The sequence below is a fragment of the Bemisia tabaci genome, chromosome 10 (genome assembly GCF_918797505.1).
Source record: "Bemisia tabaci chromosome 10, PGI_BMITA_v3".
NCBI lineage: Eukaryota > Metazoa > Arthropoda > Insecta > Hemiptera > Aleyrodidae > Bemisia > Bemisia tabaci.
The window spans coordinates 36,589,380-36,608,106 of NC_092802.1; the positions used below are offsets into that span (position 1 = coordinate 36,589,380).

At 42.0% G+C, this 18,727-nt stretch overlaps 2 protein-coding genes across 2 annotated transcripts; both read left to right on the forward strand.

Annotated features, from left to right (window-relative positions):
- The first annotated feature begins 3,173 nt into the window (after positions 1 to 3,173).
- Positions 3,174 to 16,208, forward strand: LOC109033218 (protein yellow-like). The gene is made up of 5 exons (XM_019045741.2): positions 3,174 to 3,445; positions 5,111 to 5,498; positions 8,442 to 8,550; positions 12,537 to 12,784; positions 14,487 to 16,208. Exons 1-5 carry the CDS (start codon positions 3,304 to 3,306, stop codon positions 14,707 to 14,709), a joined length of 1,110 nt encoding a protein of 369 aa, XP_018901286.2. The 5' UTR covers positions 3,174 to 3,303; the 3' UTR covers positions 14,710 to 16,208.
- A 782-nt stretch (positions 16,209 to 16,990) lies between these two features.
- LOC109033228 (histone H1-like) lies at positions 16,991 to 17,667 on the forward strand. The gene has a single exon (XM_019045750.2). The coding sequence runs from the start codon at positions 17,088 to 17,090 to the stop codon at positions 17,625 to 17,627; it is 540 nt and encodes a 179-aa protein (XP_018901295.2). The 5' UTR covers positions 16,991 to 17,087; the 3' UTR covers positions 17,628 to 17,667.
- The last annotated feature ends 1,060 nt before the right edge of the window (positions 17,668 to 18,727 follow it).

The following is an 18,727-nucleotide window of genomic DNA, read 5'->3' on the forward strand; positions in this document are numbered from 1 at the left end:
GGGGGATAGAAAAGCATTCTGGGTTTCATAAACTATATAGACCGCGTTTAGCAGAAAGACACCAAGCCACATGAGCTTTCCAACTTTAATGGACCAGTACACAAGGCACGAATTTCAGCATTCTGATACACGTTTCATAACCATAATTTCACGGAGAACACGATGCGCACAACGAAAATTACCAAAATCAACTCCTTATGAAGATATTTATTGATTCTTGATGCGTGAATTCAAAACACCCGCTCATGAAAACTCAATGCTCTACGTGACTCACATCGCGCGCTAAACGTTATCATGACAGTCTTTGCGATATAAAAATCTGGCAACCTTAATCTTGGCGCTTTGGCTCAGCTATAGCAAGTTGTTTATAGTTTGAACAGCACATGGTGGGGAATGAATATTGCTTGATTGAGAAGCTTGCTGAAACCGTTGTGGTGCACGATTTGACTCACGTAGAGCTTTGAGTTTCTTGTGAGCGGGCAGTTCAAATTCCTCGAAATAAAAACGTTAATATCTTTGTCAAGAGTTGATTACGGTAATTTTCGTTGCGCGAATCGTGTTCTACGTGAAATTCTAGTCAAGAAACATTTATTAGAATGCTTAAATTCGTACCTTGTCTAGTGGTCCATTGGGCAATTTAATTTTTTACATGAAACTGCTTGTTTGGGTATTTATGCAAATCTCGGTGAATTTTCACCCGCGTCAAACATTAACGAACCAAGCCACGTCAGCTGCTGCCAAATTTAACTGGACATTCAAATTTTTTTCATGAAAACGTTTGTGCGGATTTTTATACAAATTTCAGTGGATATTCTGCATTGTACGAAGCAAATTCCTTGAAATTTTAAAAGAATCCGCAAAAACTTTCTCTCGTAATTAGTTAAATTGCCCAGTTTAATTTGGACCACGTTAAGCAGAAAGGAACCAAGCCACAAAAGCTATTGCCAAAAATAAGGCAATTTAGCTTTTTCCATGAAAACGCTTGTGCGGATATTTATGCAAATCTCAGTAAATTTTCTGCGCCACTAACTATAACTAAGCGCCAATTTAAGTTCCTTTTGAGGATTTTAGAATCCCGGATAGCACGTTCTGTTAAACGGAACTAAGCGCCATGGAAAAGCATTGCGAGTATGGGACGGAGCGAGCATCGCGTTCCGCAATACCCGCCAATCTCCCGCCGTCTCTCTTCCTCCCCCTATGGCGCTTAGTTCCGTTTGATAGAAATATGTCCGTATGATGCATTGCTTATGGCCTCCTTAAACTTACCGTAATTACGGTGTAAACCATATGGGGCCTTCTAAGGACCTATGCCTAAATTACGTAACGCATTATTTGGCATTTTTGACCCCCCCCCCCCCCCCCTTGTAACGCATTTTTGACGTGGGTCCTTAGCCTTTGACACATAAAAACGAAATTATGTAACGCTCACCTCGACCCCGCCCTCCCTCCTAGAGCGTTACATAATTGAACGTATTTATGCTAAAAGGAGCTATGTGCATAGGGTTTGCGTGGAACATAGTTCCTTTTAGCATAAATGCGTCCAATTCAGGGACGGTCCCCGAGGGAAAGAGTGTTTGAGGCACAAGATGAATACGACCCTGGAGTTATTCATGAACTGAATCTCCATGACGGGTAAAGAGTGATAGTCGCATTTCGATTATGGCTACCATCTTGAAGATACGTGACGTCAGAAGGATACGGGTTTTGCCGTGCAATCTGAGGCCAGACCGACGCCCCCCCCCCCCCCCCTCCAGCCTCGGTCGGCCCGAGTACCCGATACTGTGTGACGTCAGGAGGGTACGAAATGCTACCATTATTCTTTATCCGTCTTGTTGTATCTCAAATTCTTCCTCAGTTCATCTCATCGATTCACTGAAAAAAAAATCTCGGTGTATTTATTAAGAGAAGGGTAAAATTACAAAGAATTCAGGGTTCTATTTGATCCCAGTTTTTTCTTGGTAAAATTACCATTTATGGAATTGGTAATTTCACCGAGAAATCTCCGTAAAATTATTGACTTTCTCGGTAATTTTACAGGACCCCGGTAAAAACGCCAATATTTTTTATCGACCGTGGTAGAATTACCGATGTGGCGGCTAGCCACCACTCCGCCAACCAGCGCAGCTCATTGGCTGCAGCTCGACGCTCTCACGGCTACATCTAGCCGCGAGCTCCGCTCACCTGTGACTCCGCGCCCGTCAGTAACACGGGTCACCACGTCCAAGATCCATTCATATAGGTCAGTCATTCCCGAAACCCAAATGAGAATCTTCTGCGCATGACGTCAGCATTACTGCCGCGAAAACCAGAAATGTCGGAAACAATGCTTTTCTTATGGGAGAGAACAAATTTTTCTTAATGAATCATTTAAATTTCTTACTTTTAAATTCTTTGAAGCTTTCTGAGTGTCGAAAGGAACGTTTAGAAATTAGCGTCAAGGGTTTCAATTCAGCTGAATTTGCGTTTTTATATTTTTAAATGATTTTTGAAGTCAGCGATGTAACAAGCCATCTAGTGGTATAGATTCGCGTGTAAAAATGGCTGATGCAGAGTAAACTGTAAAAATGAAAGAACACAAATTCGGCAAAATCGAAACCCTGAATGCTAATGTCTAAACGTTCTTTTCGACACACAGAAAGTTTCAAAGGATTTAAAAGTAAGAAATTTAAATGATTCATTAAGAAAAATTTGCTCTCTCCCATAAGAAAAGCATTGTTTCCGACTTTTCTGGTTTTCGCGGCAGTAATGCTGACGTCACGAGCCAATGGAAAGGGGCTTACCCCGAGCGGGGAAATCTGCGCAATGACTGACCTATATGGATGGATCTTGACCACGTCGCACAACACCCAGCGGAGCACATGCAGCCGGCCGGCTTGCCCTTTCCAACGGCCCTTCTTAGGGCCACCACACCTCGAGCACCTCTCATGGCTTCTAGTCCATACCGAGATAAAATGGCAAAGTTACCGGGAATCGATTACCAATAAAAGTGGTATTCTTACCTGAAAAAAACAGTAAAAACACCGGTTTTTAGGTAGGCTTACCAGTCTGTCTTGGTAAAATTACCAATAATTGGTAAAAAAAGTGAGATGGTAAAGGTACCAACGGACCTTGGTAAAAACGCCGGGAATTTTTTTCAGTGTAGATCTGAGCTCGGCAATTTTGTCAACAGGTTATGGTCCCGGAGCGAGCGCTGGAAGTGCTGCTGGTGGTGTTGGTGGGAATCTGCACGGGAGATAGACGGCAGTTGGACCTGGCGTTCTCTTGGGAGGGCATCAAGTTCGACTTCGGCTCGCCGAGAGGGAGATGGAGTGGTCCTCCAGCGGGGACTACATCGAGGGTCAAGCCATCCCTTTCAGCATCGAGGTATGGGAGGACAGGATGTTCGTTGTCACGCCCAGGATCATGGAGGGCGTCCCGGCGACCCTCAGCTACTTCAATATCACCAGTGCGTTCCAAACACAATACATTTTAGAAAACCCTGCACTATACTATCTGAGCAAGTACTTGATCAAGAGAGCTAAGGCAAAAGTTCTGTTCGGAGGTTAACGCTACTAATCACCTAATGATGTTTGATGAGCAGCTTGTTGAGCAAAAATTCGAAGAAAATTCGCCATTGGTCGGAAATAATGTACAATCCTAATGTGACAGACTCGAGTATTTTCAACCGGAGAGTTTATCTCCACCATTGGAAGATGAGGACATCGGTAGAGGCGGTGGGAACTAGAAGAGAAAGCAGAAGACAGGAAATGAGAAAGGTAGAAAAATCGAAGAAAAAGGGATTCTTCTTTTCCTCTTCATTTTTCTCTTTCTTCTTCTCTTTCTCTTTATTCTCTTTTTCCGTCTCCTTTTCTTCTTCTCTTTCTCTTTATTCTCTTTTTCCGTCTCCTTTTCTTCTTCTCCTTCTTCTTTATCTACTCGTTCTAATTCTTCTTCTTTTTCTCCTTCCTCCTCTGCCTTTCCTAATTCTTCTTCATCGCTCATCTCCTCCATCTTCCTCCCCTGCTGCGTTTTCCTTATCTTCCCTCTGCTTCTTTTTCCTTTACTTTCTTCTGAAGATAAGGAAAAAGAAGCATCTTTTTCCTTATCTTTCTTCGGCTCCTTTTCCCTTCTTTCCTATTTTCTTTCTTCTTCTCTTCTTCCTCTTCATCTCCTCCCTCTTTCCACCCTCTTCTGGTACCATGCCTACAAAGGATTCGTCGCTAACGACCGTCGGACTATTATGTGCGGGATGATACCACTATTCGAGCACCTGAGAGCTAGTGTTGCCTATATTAGAAATTGAAGGCAAACTTACATGCCGTTAAAATAACCTCTTCGCGCTCGGTGATTTTTTTTTTTCGTGTGTTCCGAGTGCCCTCAAGTCCTACGATCTGAGTCTGTCAGACTTGGGTTAATCCGATGATTATCGACCGACTTTTTTCATTCGACTTATAATTGTACTCAATAACGATTTTTACTTTCTCGCTTCCCTAACTAGTAGAGGAAGTATTGTCATCGTCAAGGGGGTTGAAATTTCATCATTTCTAGGCGTTTTAAGGTGCCTGGAGTCAAGATAATTATTCTTGAAAAAATGGGTGTCCGTCCGGCCGCCGTCCTTTAAATGTGTGTACTGCCATATCTCAAAATCCATCTGTTCAATCTCATTCAAAATTTGCATTGAGGACCATATCTATATGGTCCCCTTATGCACGCCAAGTGATTTTGGGGTGTGCCAAAATTTGGGGAGGGGGAGGCTAGGGTCAAAACATAATTTTTATCAAATTCACACGGAAGGCTTACTTTGGAGGACTGTGCATTTTGAAAAAATGCAAGACAAAAAGGATATGGAGGAATCCTATTCGTGGAAGCGGGTGGTTGCAATGGACAAAGGACGTAGGTAATAGACTGACAAACGGCAACCCACGAAAAACCTGATAGTTAGTCTATCATTTACCCCCTTAGTCTATAAGAAACCCCCATTTCAACCAATAGGATCGCTCCATACTCCCGATGTCTCCTTTGTCTATAGCTTTGTCTATCAGTTTCAATAATCGGCCCGCTGGGTCATTAATATTATACAGGGTATGCGTGGGAAACTATTGAACTGATTCGATTTTGGGTTTTTTTCCAGGTGCGACGGCGAAGGGCTTGACGTCGCCGCTCCTGATCCCGTACCCGAACCTGCGGATGCACAACCTGACGTCCGGGGTGATGACGTCGGTGGTCTCGGTGCGGCTGGACCGGTGCAACCGGCTCTGGGCGCTCGACGCCGGGACGGTGAAGGGCGGCGACGCGCAGGAGCGTCGCGGCGCCACCGGCGTCCACGTCTTCGACGTCGAGACGAACCGCGTCCTCCGCTCGCGGTTCTTCGAGCTCGGCGACGGATTCCAGGAGCCCCAGGTCGCGACGATCGTCGTGGACGTCACGACGGCCGACTGCAACAACGCCTTCGCCTACGTCTCCGACCACCGCAACTGCCTCCTCTTCGTCTACAGCTGGCGCAACGATTTCTGGCACAAGTCAGTCGCCCCATGTCAAATCAACGAAAACAATTCACGATTTCGTCACCTTCCAGGCAAAGTATCACAAGCGCCATGCGACGTTTAAAAATCTCCGCCGCCATTTTGTTTCTTTACTGAGAAATTGTTGGTTGAATCTGTTTGGAAATTTCACTAAATTTTATCGGCAGCACGAAGAAAATTCAGTGAAATTTTCGGACAGCTTCGTTGAACAATTTCTCTGGGAAAAAATAAAATGGCGGCGGAAATTTTGAAACGTCGCATGGCGCTTGTGATACTTTGCCTGGAAGGTGACGATTTAACCATTGGCGGATTCAGCAATGGAGATGTTGCATGTGTGAGGAATTTGCGATTTGACTGTTGATTCTTATGTAAAAGTTTGCGAGAAACACGATGCTGCCACTGGCTTTCTCTGAAATCACCTCCCAAGCTCAAAAAAAGCTCTCAAGTTGAGGCCAAAATGGAGGGGATGTCCTACGCTACCCTGAGAGTCCACCTCTACATCAAGACGAACTCTCCATGCCAAAGATAGGGAGCAAATACATTAGCAGTGTTGCCGTGTTTTCAGTTTTAGAGTCCCCAAATAAAATGGCAGCACTGTCAATGCATTTGCTCCCTATCTTTGCATAGAGAGTTTGTCTTGATGTAGAGGTGGACTCTCAGGATAGAGTGGGATATCCCCTCCGTTTTGGCCTCAACTTGAGAGCTCTTTTTGAGCTTTGGGGTTGATTTCAGAGAAAACCAGTAGCACCATCGTGTTTCTCGCGAACTTTTACAGAAGGATCAGTAGTCAAATCGCAAATTCCTCACACATGCACATGCAACATCTTAATTTAACCATTGGCGGATCCAGCAGTTGGACTTATTTCTGTCAAATGGAACTATGTGCATTATAAAATGTGCCCTGTTATGCATACATTCTTATGGGCATCAGAGCTAATGTATCGATGCACATAGTTCCGTTTGACAGAAATACGTCCAATTTGGCAGCGTTTCCTCCATTCAAAAATATGGAAAATTATCGATTCTTGGAAGGACTGTGAATTTTGAAAAAAATGCCTTTAATTATTTGAAAGATGGCATCAATAACTACCTGGGTTAAGAATTTTATTCAAGGTATGCGTAAGAAACTATAATAAACTGCACTGGGGGAAAAAAAACACATTGGATCTAAAAACATCGACAAGAAAAAGTACTCTTGATTCAATCAGAATCTAGCTTAAATTAAGAACCAAGCTTCTTAATTTAAGCGGATTTCGTTTTGATTCAAGCAAAAATCCGATTGAATCAAGAGTATTTTTTCTTGTCAATGTTTTCAAGAGTCTGGACTCTAGATCCAATGTGTTTTTTTTCCAGTGTGATTTTATATTCGGTGACGTTTTTCCAGGTGCTGTTTTCCTACGTCCTTTGTTCATTGCAACCACTCGCTTCCACCAATATGATCCTTCCATATACTTTTTGTCTTCTTTGTCTATCAATTTAAATAATCAGCCCGCAGTAGAGTCCCTTTATACTGAGAGTCAAGACAATTTGAATCCATTTCTGATTGGTTCCCGTATTTTAGGCCTCAACAGTGTCACAAACGGGAATAAAGATTACATTTTCACCAATTGCAAAGATTATAATCTGGAATGGACCAGGGAATTACGGGTTCGGCAAGGAACAAACGGAATGAGAGGAGGAACGGAGAAAGGCATTTGAGAATGGGCCGATCAAAGATTACGAAAAACGTTCAATTTCTGTAATCTTTATTCCCGTTTGTGACATCCATGAGCCGAATTGTCTCGACTCTCAGTATAAAGGGACTCTAGCCCGCAGGTGCTCCGACGAGAATCGATTATTTTGCATGGGGTTAAATGGAGGAAATCCGATGTTGCCAACCGCTTCTGAATTTGACTAAACCGTCTGGCAGAAGTTTGATAAAACTTGGTGAACTTGATGTACCAGACTTAACGTAAGGTTGAAATTGGACCGCGTGAAAAAGGAAAAAACCAGGCCACGTCAGCTCGTCACCCTCCGGCCAAAGTATCACAAGCGCTATGCGACGTTTCAAAATTTCTGCCGCCATTTGGTTTTTTTACAGAAAAATTGTTCAAAGAAACTCTCCGAAAATTTCACTGAATTTTTTTTGGGCTGTCTGTATAAAATACAGGGAAATATTCAAACAGATTCAACCAACAATTTCTCTACAAAAAAGTAAAATGGCGGCAGAAATTTTAAAACGTTGCATGGCGCTTGTGATACTTTGGCCGAAAGGTGACGAATTATTGCCAAATTTAATTGAGGAATTTAATGCTTCTCATGAAAACTATTGTGCGGATTTTCGAGCAAATTTCAGTGAATTTCCTCTACAGTACGAAGCAAATTCCTGAAAATTTCAAGGGAATCCGCACAAACGCTCTGTTGTAAAAAATTAAACTGCCCAGTTAAATTTGGCAATACCTGATGTGACTTAGTTCCTTTCTGTTGAACGCGGTCCAATTAGGGTACTTACATAGATAGACGAAACTCACACGTAATGAAAAACTTGTATAGTTTAAAGACATTTGATCCACTGAGAAGGGACTGCGTCAGGCGCTGCATCGAAAGTGCCTTCAATGTTTCCGGTATGCAATATGCGCTCCGTCACGTTAAAATAGTTGCTTGTAGCGCCTACCACTCAAGCTGGCTGTGGTGACCGCGTATTGCAGCGCGGTGCAGGACAAATGAGTCGTGCCTATATCTTTTACCAGGACAGCTAACGAAGGCCCCATTAAACCAACTCAATCTCAAGAGGTCTTGTTAGAGGGAAAAAGCAATTATCTAAAAAAACGATGAGTACAACCAGTCGTTGATTTTTTGAACATTTAAGGGTTAAACATCAACTGATCATTTTCGGAAACATTTTTTACATTTTTTGTGTGTGTTTTTTTTTTTTTTTTCTAAACGGGACTTTTTTTGCAGGATTTCACATTCATTTTTTCACGTGGATCCTACTCTTGTCGACTTCGTTGATGATGGAATGCGATCGAGGGAGGCGCGGTTCGGCGTATACAGCCTCGCTTTGTCTCAGGTAAATACTTCCATGCTTAGGGAGCACGCCGCACCCCAAGTAGCATTTCTCAACGGAAAAATCGCTATATATTGCGATTTTATCGGCGATAAAATCGCCAGGGACATCAACATATGAGCGATTATCCTCAATCTTATCGCGATAAAATCGCGCTCTTATTGCCCGACAATTTGTCGCGATATTTGCGTAATAAAAATCGCGATAAATGGCGATTTAATGTCATTTTGTCGACGAAAATTGATCACGATTTTATCGAACAAAAAATTGCGATTTGTAGCGATTTAATTGCCATATATCGCAATTTTTAATGCGATAATATCTAGATACATTGCCGCCGATATAATTGCGATAACTAACCGTTATAATCGCTATTTATCGCGATCGCTGCTACTTGGGACGAGCCTCGAGATTTGATACTCTGTGAATTTTCAAGGAAACTTACGAATATATTTCTCCTCCATTTTTCGACGAATTTTATGCGCGATTCAACTAAAGTACCTGTCTGAAAATTTCAGAGGAAAAAATTTGGACGGAGTTTATCAGAAAGGAACCAACTCATATTTTCGAAAATGTCGAGTTAAGAATGTTTTTGAGTTCTGCTGTAAGTATCTGTCCTCCATTTTTCGACGAATTTTATGCGCAATTCAACTGAAGTACCTGTCTGAAAATTTCAGAGGAAAAACTTAGGACCGAGTTTATCAGAAAGGAACCAACTCATATTTTCGAAAAAATCGAGTTAAGCATGTTTTTGAGTTCCACTAGAAGAATATTTTTTCCCTCCAAAAACTCAAAGTCGAAAAAAAAAATTAGTCATTGAAAAAAGGGGCTAAAGTTTATTTTCTACATTGTATAGTAATCACTCAAAATCGCAATAAAAAATTTTGATTGGGTTTTCTTGAAAATAATGAAACACAATTATTGATGATTTTTATGGGTTACAATTCAGATGCCCCTTTTTGCCATTCAGACATTGTTTTCTTTTTTTAAACTTCTGCGTTTTTCTCTCTGGCTGAAGCGTATTCCGGGAATTGATTTCGGGCCAAGATGTTGCTTTGTTCTCCTTGTGAACAAATAAAATATAGGAGCATAGATTTTGAAGTTACGTTTTCCAATCAAATTTAATCGGATAGATTTTACTTTACGGAAAAGCGGTGTAGTGTAGTGTGCTTCTCTAAAAAATTTCAGAGAATTTCCTAGTAACGTCAAGCAAATTCTACGAAACATTAAAAAAAAAAATCATAATCCGAAAAAATATTCTCCTGTAAAAAATTAAACAATTCAATACAAATTTGGCAATGACTGGTGGGACTTAGTTTCTTTCTGCCTAACACGGTCTAAGTATGAATCTCACGCAAAGGTGATGGAAGTGAGCATGGGTACAACTTTCGATCGGTTCAGTGCATTTCCTTGCCAAAATGAAGAAGCGCAAAAATGTCATTGCACTCTACCAATTTTGAGCGAAAATGTTTTATTCATAAGTAATACAATTACCATTCACATTTATTTTTGCTTGTTACGTGTGTCGGTTTGCTTCTTGATTCGAAAGACAGTAAAATTACGTGTAAAAAGTAAGATTACCCATTCGGTCTCCTATCTAAGTACTAACTAGGCCCGACGTTGCTTAACCTCGGTGATCGGGCACGGAACGATGCACTCGAGGTGCAATGCGCGGCGAGGAAGCGCTACTTACGCGACTCTCCGCTCTCATTGGCTAACACCCGTTCTCAGCGCGCTTGGATTCTTTGTGACCAATTTAAGGAGGGAAAAAGGTAAGATCTGATTTGTTGGACGCAGTAGCGAATTATGTATAAATGCAGCTGATAATTTTATCGAATACGTGTCAAATTACGGAGGCCTACCCCAATGCGTGGACGTGCGCGTGTTTCTTGCTTATCCCAATCTGAACCGGACAGGACCAGACTTGATTTGAAAGTGACGAAGAAGACCTTAACCCGACATTGAACGAAAGTAGTCAGAGTTACATCCATGGGCGAGGTGAAATCATCCGGATTCATCCCTGTAAACCTCAAGATGACCACCGCTTCATCCAGTTCCAATTCGGTTCGTATTGTGTCCTTGTGCAATTACACGAACCCGATTCCTGCCGCTCACCTGGATCGTCTATTTTCTTCACGCTTTCGACGAATGGTCGTTGATATTCAAAACGTCTCGAAAGTGCTGAATCACTCTGGCGTGTCGCTCATGAACCTCAAAAGTAGCCTCTCAGCCGAACTGTCAGAATGCGTCATGAAATACCACGACAAAATCGAAGAAGCTGGCGGAGTCATAACGCTCAACTACACATCGGATCGAACAACTATTGTTGTCAAGCTGCCAGCCACTTTCTACGGGGGTAGAACTTACTCACCTAGTCCCCCTTGCCCAACTTTGAATTCACAACTAAATACGTCGAAAGCCAAATCCATCTTCACCTTTGTTTTAACCCCCAGCGAAAAATTGGAATGCAAGTCGGCTGAAATGGTTGCCACCCTCATGACGCAAATTCCAGAAGAAATTGTGAAAAGCATTAATAATACCATACCACGCATTACCCAAATTGGAGGGAAGGTGAAATTTGCATTCGAAGACTGTAGCTCACGCATTCTGATCAAACTACCGTCGATTATCATAGTCTCCTCCCCTAACTCTGTCAAACGAGAACGAAGTTCGTAATCTATATCTATCACAGTTCATCGACTTCATTTTAAAACGGCCCTTTTCAGGGCCATCAAACCATTTATGAGCTCACTCCTCTTCGGTGCAAAGCGAAAGATAGTATTCACAAAATACCTTTGACTTTACTTTAATCCAAAACAAGGGCACATCCACATTCATGATATATTACTAAGACATGAAATATCTCTGACTTTTCTCTAATCCACATGCTTACCACATGAGAGAATATCGATGGTGGAACTCAGACCACGTATCTCGGTTTGCTACATTGTAGACTTCCTGTCTCACTTTATTTTTTCAATGAAAAGTTACTCAATGTCAATTCTCGAAAACTTCCGTGGTTCTTCTTCATTGTGCGAAGATAACTCTGTGAAAACTCCAAGGAATGAAATCGATTACTTCTCGTTCAAAAAAATAAAATGGGAGCGGAGATTCTTAAACACCGCAAACGAGATACGTGAGCTGAGTTTCATCGTCGATATTTATGAAATACTAGCACTATCAAATCGTCTAATATCTTCGGATATATCCGAATTTTACGAAACACGATGAAATCACCCCCATAAAGAAACGACATGCTGACCATACTTCACGTGCTTACGACGACGGACCTCTGCCAAATCTGCATTGAATAAACTGAAGCAGGTAATTCTCTATTCCGAAGTCTCGAAAATGTTTAATTTAACTGTTGCATTTATTAATACTTATTATTATTTTTATTTAAGATTTATATGAATCGGTTTCTCCCAAAGGAGTTCTGAATACGAAATGCACATTCAAGTGTAAAGTAAAAACGGTAACGCTAGCTCGTCCGTGATTGGCCATTGGCTGAGCGGCGAATGTTGGCGGGAGAGCCTCCTGTGTTGGTTCGAAAGTGGCAGGCGGCGGAAAGAGAGAGTTTGAACTTCCCGCGCGAGCGCGGATCAGGATTGGTGCGCTAACTGTGGCTGGAACGCCGCTGGGAGCCAATGGTAATCAGTGTGTCGCCTCGCCGGCGCCCGGCGAGGCTCGAGTTCGGAGCTTTCGCTCCCGGGTCCATCACGATGGTACATAATTATCTGAATGCTTATGAATATTAACTAAAACTGAACTTGAAATGAAACTCGGGTTTCTCCGTTTCACAGAATCTAGGTCTTGTGTGACACATTAACGTCGGAGACGTCGATTTTTTTTCTCAATAATTCGATTCCGGCTTAAAAAAATCGATTCCTACTTTTGATCGACCTCGTAAAACCGGTCCGTTTTAATCGATTTTTCGGCGCGAAGAATCTATTTTTTACAAAAATAGAAGAGTTTCCTCTGTGTTGCAGGTTGAGAGGGACGAGTTCCGTCGGCTGTTCTTCAGCCCGTTCGCGAGTCGGGTCCAGTTCATCGTGAGCACCCGGGTCCTCCGCAACAAGACGATCGACGTGGAACGCGAGGCCATCTACGAGTTCAAGATGATGGGCAACCGCTCGCCCTTCAGTCAGACCACCGCCTCCACCTTCGACGAAGAAACGGGGGTGCTCTTCTACACCCTCACCGCCAGGAACGCCCTCGGTTGCTGGAGCTACAGAAAGTGAGTCCATACTCCTCCATAGACATGGGCAGAACTAGGAGGGGGCAAGGGCAGGGTGGCATGAAACGTAGGATCGAAATAAAAGATTGGAAATTTTAGTGAAATATTTCATGAAATTTCAAGAGGCTATGAAATATTTCATCTTTCTCAGGGGCTAGAGTATGCAATCCGCACTCGAACACACAAAAATAGAAGAAAGTCACAATTTTTACATTCACGGAACATAAAGAGGAACCGGTATTTTTCAGAATCTTTCATAAATTTCTGAAATTTCATGAAATATCTCACGTGAAATTTCAAGATTTTATTTTTCATGAATTTTGCCACCCTGAGCAAGGGGACCTCTCCAGCATTGAGACTGATAGACAAAGCAATGGACAAAGTAATGGCGAAAGCAATAGACAAAGAAGACGTAGGGAGTATTGAGCGATCCTATTGGTTGAAATGGGTGGTTCCTCCAGACAAAGGGATAAAATGATGGACTAACTCTCGAACCTGCGGTCCGATTATTTAAACTGTGACAGCCCGACACGACAAGACATAGCCCTATATCTCAACCATGCAATATATCGCAACTCGATGTCTTATCGGCCTGGTTTAAATTTCAATAATCAGCCCGCTGACCGACATCTCATCAGCACTCAGCCGCATGGAGCAGAGCATTACGAGTTCACGCGATGTACTTTGACGCGCCTTCAATTTTGCTCCTGCAACATGGACATCCATCAAGTACGAATAGTTGTATCTCTGCGCCTTTATTAGCGCGCACCCTTTCCCTTGCTCTATTTTCATGTTGTGTTAGTTCCGTTCGTCCTATTTTTCCAGTGGTGCCTCTAGGGCTACGCGAGCGAGATAGCCGAAGAGGGGAGACACGTAATCCGGCCTCGTTTTTTAAATTTTCCCGCGAATCTGAGCTATAACCTCAATGCCAGAATAGAGCGGAGCACTACGAGCTCACGCCTCGAGCCTTAGCGCCTTCAATTTCGCAAACGCAGCATGGACATCCATCGAGTGCGAATAGTTGTATCCTGCGCTGTCGCTAGGCGTCGTATTTTTCATACCTTTGAGATTTTTGAGATGGAGAAATCATGCAAATTTTTATTGCTTCACCTGAAAGTGCTTAAAGAGCTGATTACACAGTATTTTTTATAATTTTTTTCTGATTAGGAAATAGCATAAAAGTACAATTACAAGTGAGAAAATGCCCCACCTGGTAACGTCATCTGGCGGCATTTCCCGTTTAAACACATGTATTTTAGCAGATTAGATAATTTTGTCATATATTCTCAAATAATTGTTCAACCCATGAACCAAGGGTATCCTCGTGTTCAGTCCACTTAGTGGTTTCCACTTAAACACGAAATTCATCAAATTTCAGACACCTGCAAATTCTCTTGGATTGAAAGAACCAAGTGAGAAAACTCAGTTATCCTTCAAATCAGTGGTTATGCAATCAGGCCTACTCAGGAGTTGAAATAGTTGTATCATGTTCTGTAGTATCTCACGTGTTCAGTTCACTCAGTACCTACCTAGTTTCCGCTTAAACACAAAATTCATCAAATTTCAGACACAGCTGCCAATTCCCTATTCAATGAAAAGTTACGCGTGAATCTTCGAGGGTTTTTACATGAAAAATGTCCACCTTGCACGTTCCAAGCTCCAACTCCAAGCTTAAATTTCTCTCTTGGCTCTTGTTTTGCAGGGGTGACGAGTTCATCGATTCGACTCAATGGTCAGTGAAGGGCAGAGTCCACGATTTTGCACACCCGATCGACGTAAGGGTTGACAAGAGGGGCTCCATCTGGTTACTCAATAACAACTACATGGATATACTTCTCAACATGACACTACCGGAAGTCACCACCTACGAAATTTACACAGCAAAAGTTAGAGAGCTAATCGCCGATACTGTCTGCGACATTTAGAATAAAAATAAACCAGTGTGTCGGAGTTTTTCAGCCAACGTGCGTTAAAAATTCAGCATAAAGCTGAAAATCTCAATACAGAGGGAAAAAGCTCAAATGAGCACAATTTTCCCTCAAAGAGATAATTATGCTGTTCGGTGCAACACTAGTTACGACCAGGAAGGCAACTGCAGACGCGTTAATTTCGGCCTTGGTGGGCCAATCCTCAGTGCAGCGCACCCTTCCTGAATGGTCGTACTCGTAACTAGTGTTGCACCAAACAGCATATCGACGGTGAAACTACCAAACCACGTATCTCGGTTTGCGACGTCGCAGACTTCCTGTCATACTTTATTTTTTAAATGAAAAACTAATTAACGTCCAGTCTTGAAAATTTCTGTGATTTTTTCTCTTCGTGCGGAGAAAATTCTGTGAAAATTTCAAGGAATGATATTGATTTGGTTTCCTTCAAAAAAATAAAATGCGAGCGTAGATTTTTAAACACCGCAAACGAGATACGTGGTTTGGTAGTTTCACCGTCGATATGTCTTTGAGAAAAAATTGTGCTCATATGAGCTTTTTCCCTTTGCATTGAGATTTTCAGTTTTATGCTGATTTTTTTACTCATGCTGGCTAAAAAACTTCAAAATACTGTCTTACGATCCGTGCGTCCACCGCAATTAGTTTGTGAAAAATAAACCAATAAAAAATCAAGTTTTGTCTCTCAATCCCTGATTTTATTACTTGTAGATTATTATGTTCCTGTTTTTTTCTCTCTCTTTTTTTTCTTTTTTAAGTAGATTCTCTAGATAAAGAAAAATGTAAGACGCGATGCCGTGAGTCATGAACTCGCAATGCTCTGTTCTAGTTTGAAGCAACATTACAAATAAGACAAACGCAAACAAACACAATATGGTAATAAAGCGAGGGAAAGGATGCGCGTTAACGACGGCGCAGAGATACAACTATTCGTACTTGACTTGATGGACGTCCGTGCTGCATCTGAAAAATTGAAGGCGCGATGACGCGAACCGTGAGCTCTCAATGCTCTGCTTTATGCTGTCAATGAAGCGTCGCTCTGATTCGGAAGACAAGTTAATAAAAGGCCTGAAGACATCTCTCCTACCTTCGGCTGTATAACTCACGTAGTGCTTGAAGCACCATTACGAATAAGACAAACGGAAACAAACACAATATGGAAAAAAAGGGAGGGAAAGGATGCGTGTTTACGACGGCGCAGAGATACAACTATTCGTACTTGATGGACGTCCGTGCTGCATCTGAAAAATAGAAGGCGCGATGACGCGAACCGTCGGCTTTCAATGCAGTGCTTTACTTTCAATTTTGCAATTTTTACTCCGTGCGATCAATAAACTTTGAACCTGAAAATAGTGTAAACTTGTGCTGATTTGCCAAAATTTTCTAAACCCCTCTTCACGTAGGGAATGCCCTACCAGGAAAGATCACATTACGCCCCTTTAACCAGCCAAGGGTCTACGCCCTTGCGAGCCAGTCCAACCCTGCTTATCACCCTCATGCGAGATTTCTGAAATAATCGGATTCGGATCCCCCCCCCCCCCCAAAAAAAAAAAAAAAAAAAAAAATACCTAATTGGCGCCCACACAACGGAATTTTTCCTGACAACGATTTCATAGGACGGTTTCATTGTGCCCACATTTGAACGAGATCCTTGAGTTCCCCCAAAATTAAAACAAAATTTTTTTTTGGCAGGTTCTCTCCTTCATTTGTTATGCTAAATCTTAGCCTAGATCTTCTTAAATTAAGTATTTTAAGTTTAATTTCATCCAGCATCCAGAGTTGAAGCGAGGAGAAGTCATGGAGGCGAAACAAAACGCAGGGATGGCAGTTTTGAAACACCTATTTAGGTAACTAAAAATTCATGAAACATCGATCTCACGATTTTAGATGATCCCTGAACCTGCTTAGAACCGTCTCAAAGCATATCACGTTCTATAGGAATCGCTGACTTACTTAAAATTACTTTTTTAGCCGATTCCATGAGAGCGCTCAATAGATAACGCAGAAGCAGACCGTTATACCTACGTGAAAACCTTAGTGATGGAGCATCTTTTGTATGAAATACTCAGTAGAACCGCTTTAATTTTGAAAGTTTTAAAAATTAACGAAAAGTTCGTCGAGGAAATGATTAAAGTTCGAATTAAAAGATTTGAATGAAACGCGAGAATCATTTTGGCAGCGCAAGGCTGAATGAGGCTGCTTGTCTTGCTCCTTTTGGCTCTTACTACGCTCCTATATATACTCTACACACTCCGCGACCGTACATGTCGTTCTCAATTTTGATTTCGCAGCTTTCACGTTGTCACCCTGCCTTGTGCCGTCGTTCAGTTCTTCGATCCCGCCCGTGATACTCCATTATCATGTCTCCAGCCACATCATCTCCTGCAGCCAAGAAATCGTCGCCAGACAAGGTCAAGGCGAAGAAGGTCTCAGCTCCTACTCGTTCTCATCCGACTACAGCTGCAATGGTTCACGAAGCTCTCAGCACCTTGAAAGATCGCAAGGGTACCTCGCTTGCCGCCATAAAGAAGTATATAGCTGGAACGCACCACGTCGATGCTACTGGCAGATCTTCGCACTTCATCGGCAAAGCACTCAAGGCCGCGCTCGAAGCCCAGACTGTGACTCTTGTATCTGGTACCGGGTTGAATGGTCGTTTCAAGCTGGCAGTTAAAGAGAAGGAGAAGAAGCCAAAAGCTGCCCCGAAAGCCAAAGCCGCAGTTGCTTCAAAGCAAGCGAAGAAGTCACCGAAGCCGAAGAAACCAGCGACCAAGAAATCTGTCAAGCCGTCCAAGGCCCCTAAGGCAAAGAAAACAACCAAACCGCCAACTAAGCCGAAAGCCCCCAAGAGCAAATCTGCAGCGGCAACTCCGAAGAAAGCTGGACGTAAGGCCAAGTAATTTACTTACAACTCTCGTCAGCTCCATGCGACAACCTTTAAAACGGCCCTTTTCAGGGCCACCAAACCAAGAGCTACAACCGCACGATCCTACATTACCTATGTCCTGTACTTTTATCGAAATAGGCAATGTCTGGAGAATCACCTCGGAATGCACGAGAATTTGTTCCCTTCGAAGTTAAAATGTTTTCATTCTCGAAAAAAAAATCGACTAGGTAGTGATTTCTTTTTAGGTTCCCTTGACGTATAATGCAACACCAATCACGAGTGTACGTTGAGTTGCTTGCTGAGCAGGCGCTTTCATTACCTTGGTCCACTAGTAGGCAACGGCAACGAGAAACATGGGTTGCAATTTTTCATGAATAATAATAACTTGAAATTTCAGAAAAATGTGAAAGAACTGAAAAGAAGATTTTCGAGATTATATGCAAAATTAAATGAAAGGCAAATCGACGGTGTAGGTCGGCAATCACATAACTCGGTTTGCGACGCAGAAACCTGTCATACTTTATTTTCCAAACGGAAAACTATACTCAACGGAAATTCTTTAAAACTGCTGTGATTTTTCTTCACTGTGCGAGGAAAATTCTGCATAAACTTCAAGGAATGATGTCAATTTGTTCTCCTTTAAGAAATAACATAGAGGCAGAGATTTTCACCCTGTAGTAGCAATGGCTCTTAAAAAAGTTCTAAAAAAAGTTGTCCAGAAAGATGTAAAAAAACTTGTAAATTTTAAGAGTTCGTAAATTTTAAGTAAAACAACTCTTAAAATACTCGTTTTAGGAAACCCTTTTGGGGAATTCTTGTAAGTTGAAAAATGGTGTTATTTTAATTAAAAGAAAACGTAAAATTTAGGTAAAAATCAATAAACTACTTACCTATATTTTCAATTTTTATGGGCTGCAACTATAATTTATACTTTTCTGTTCACCACTTTTTCCCTCGTTTTTGCTCGCAGGAAGTTAACAAAAAAATACGAAAATTTTACTTAAAATTTACTCAAATGTACGTAAAAAATTTACTTACAATTTTTCTCCAAATTTTTGTGAAAAAAGCCCCAAAAAGAGTCAGCCAGCAGCCAGCGCGACTAGGTGGGTGGGC

Excerpts from the sequence above, each read along its gene's own strand:
- LOC109033218 (XM_019045741.2), top strand. The coding sequence starts at position 3,304 with ATGGAGTGGTCCTCCAGCGGGGACTACATCGAGGGTCAAGCCATCCCT. Across the intron at positions 5,499-8,441 it reads CGCAACGATTTCTGGCACAA|GATTTCACATTCATTTTTTC; the intron begins GTCAGTCGCCCC and ends CTTTTTTTGCAG. Across the intron at positions 12,785-14,486 it reads GGTTGCTGGAGCTACAGAAA|GGGTGACGAGTTCATCGATT; the intron begins GTGAGTCCATAC and ends CTTGTTTTGCAG.
- LOC109033228 (XM_019045750.2), top strand. The coding sequence starts at position 17,088 with ATGTCTCCAGCCACATCATCTCCTGCAGCCAAGAAATCGTCGCCAGAC.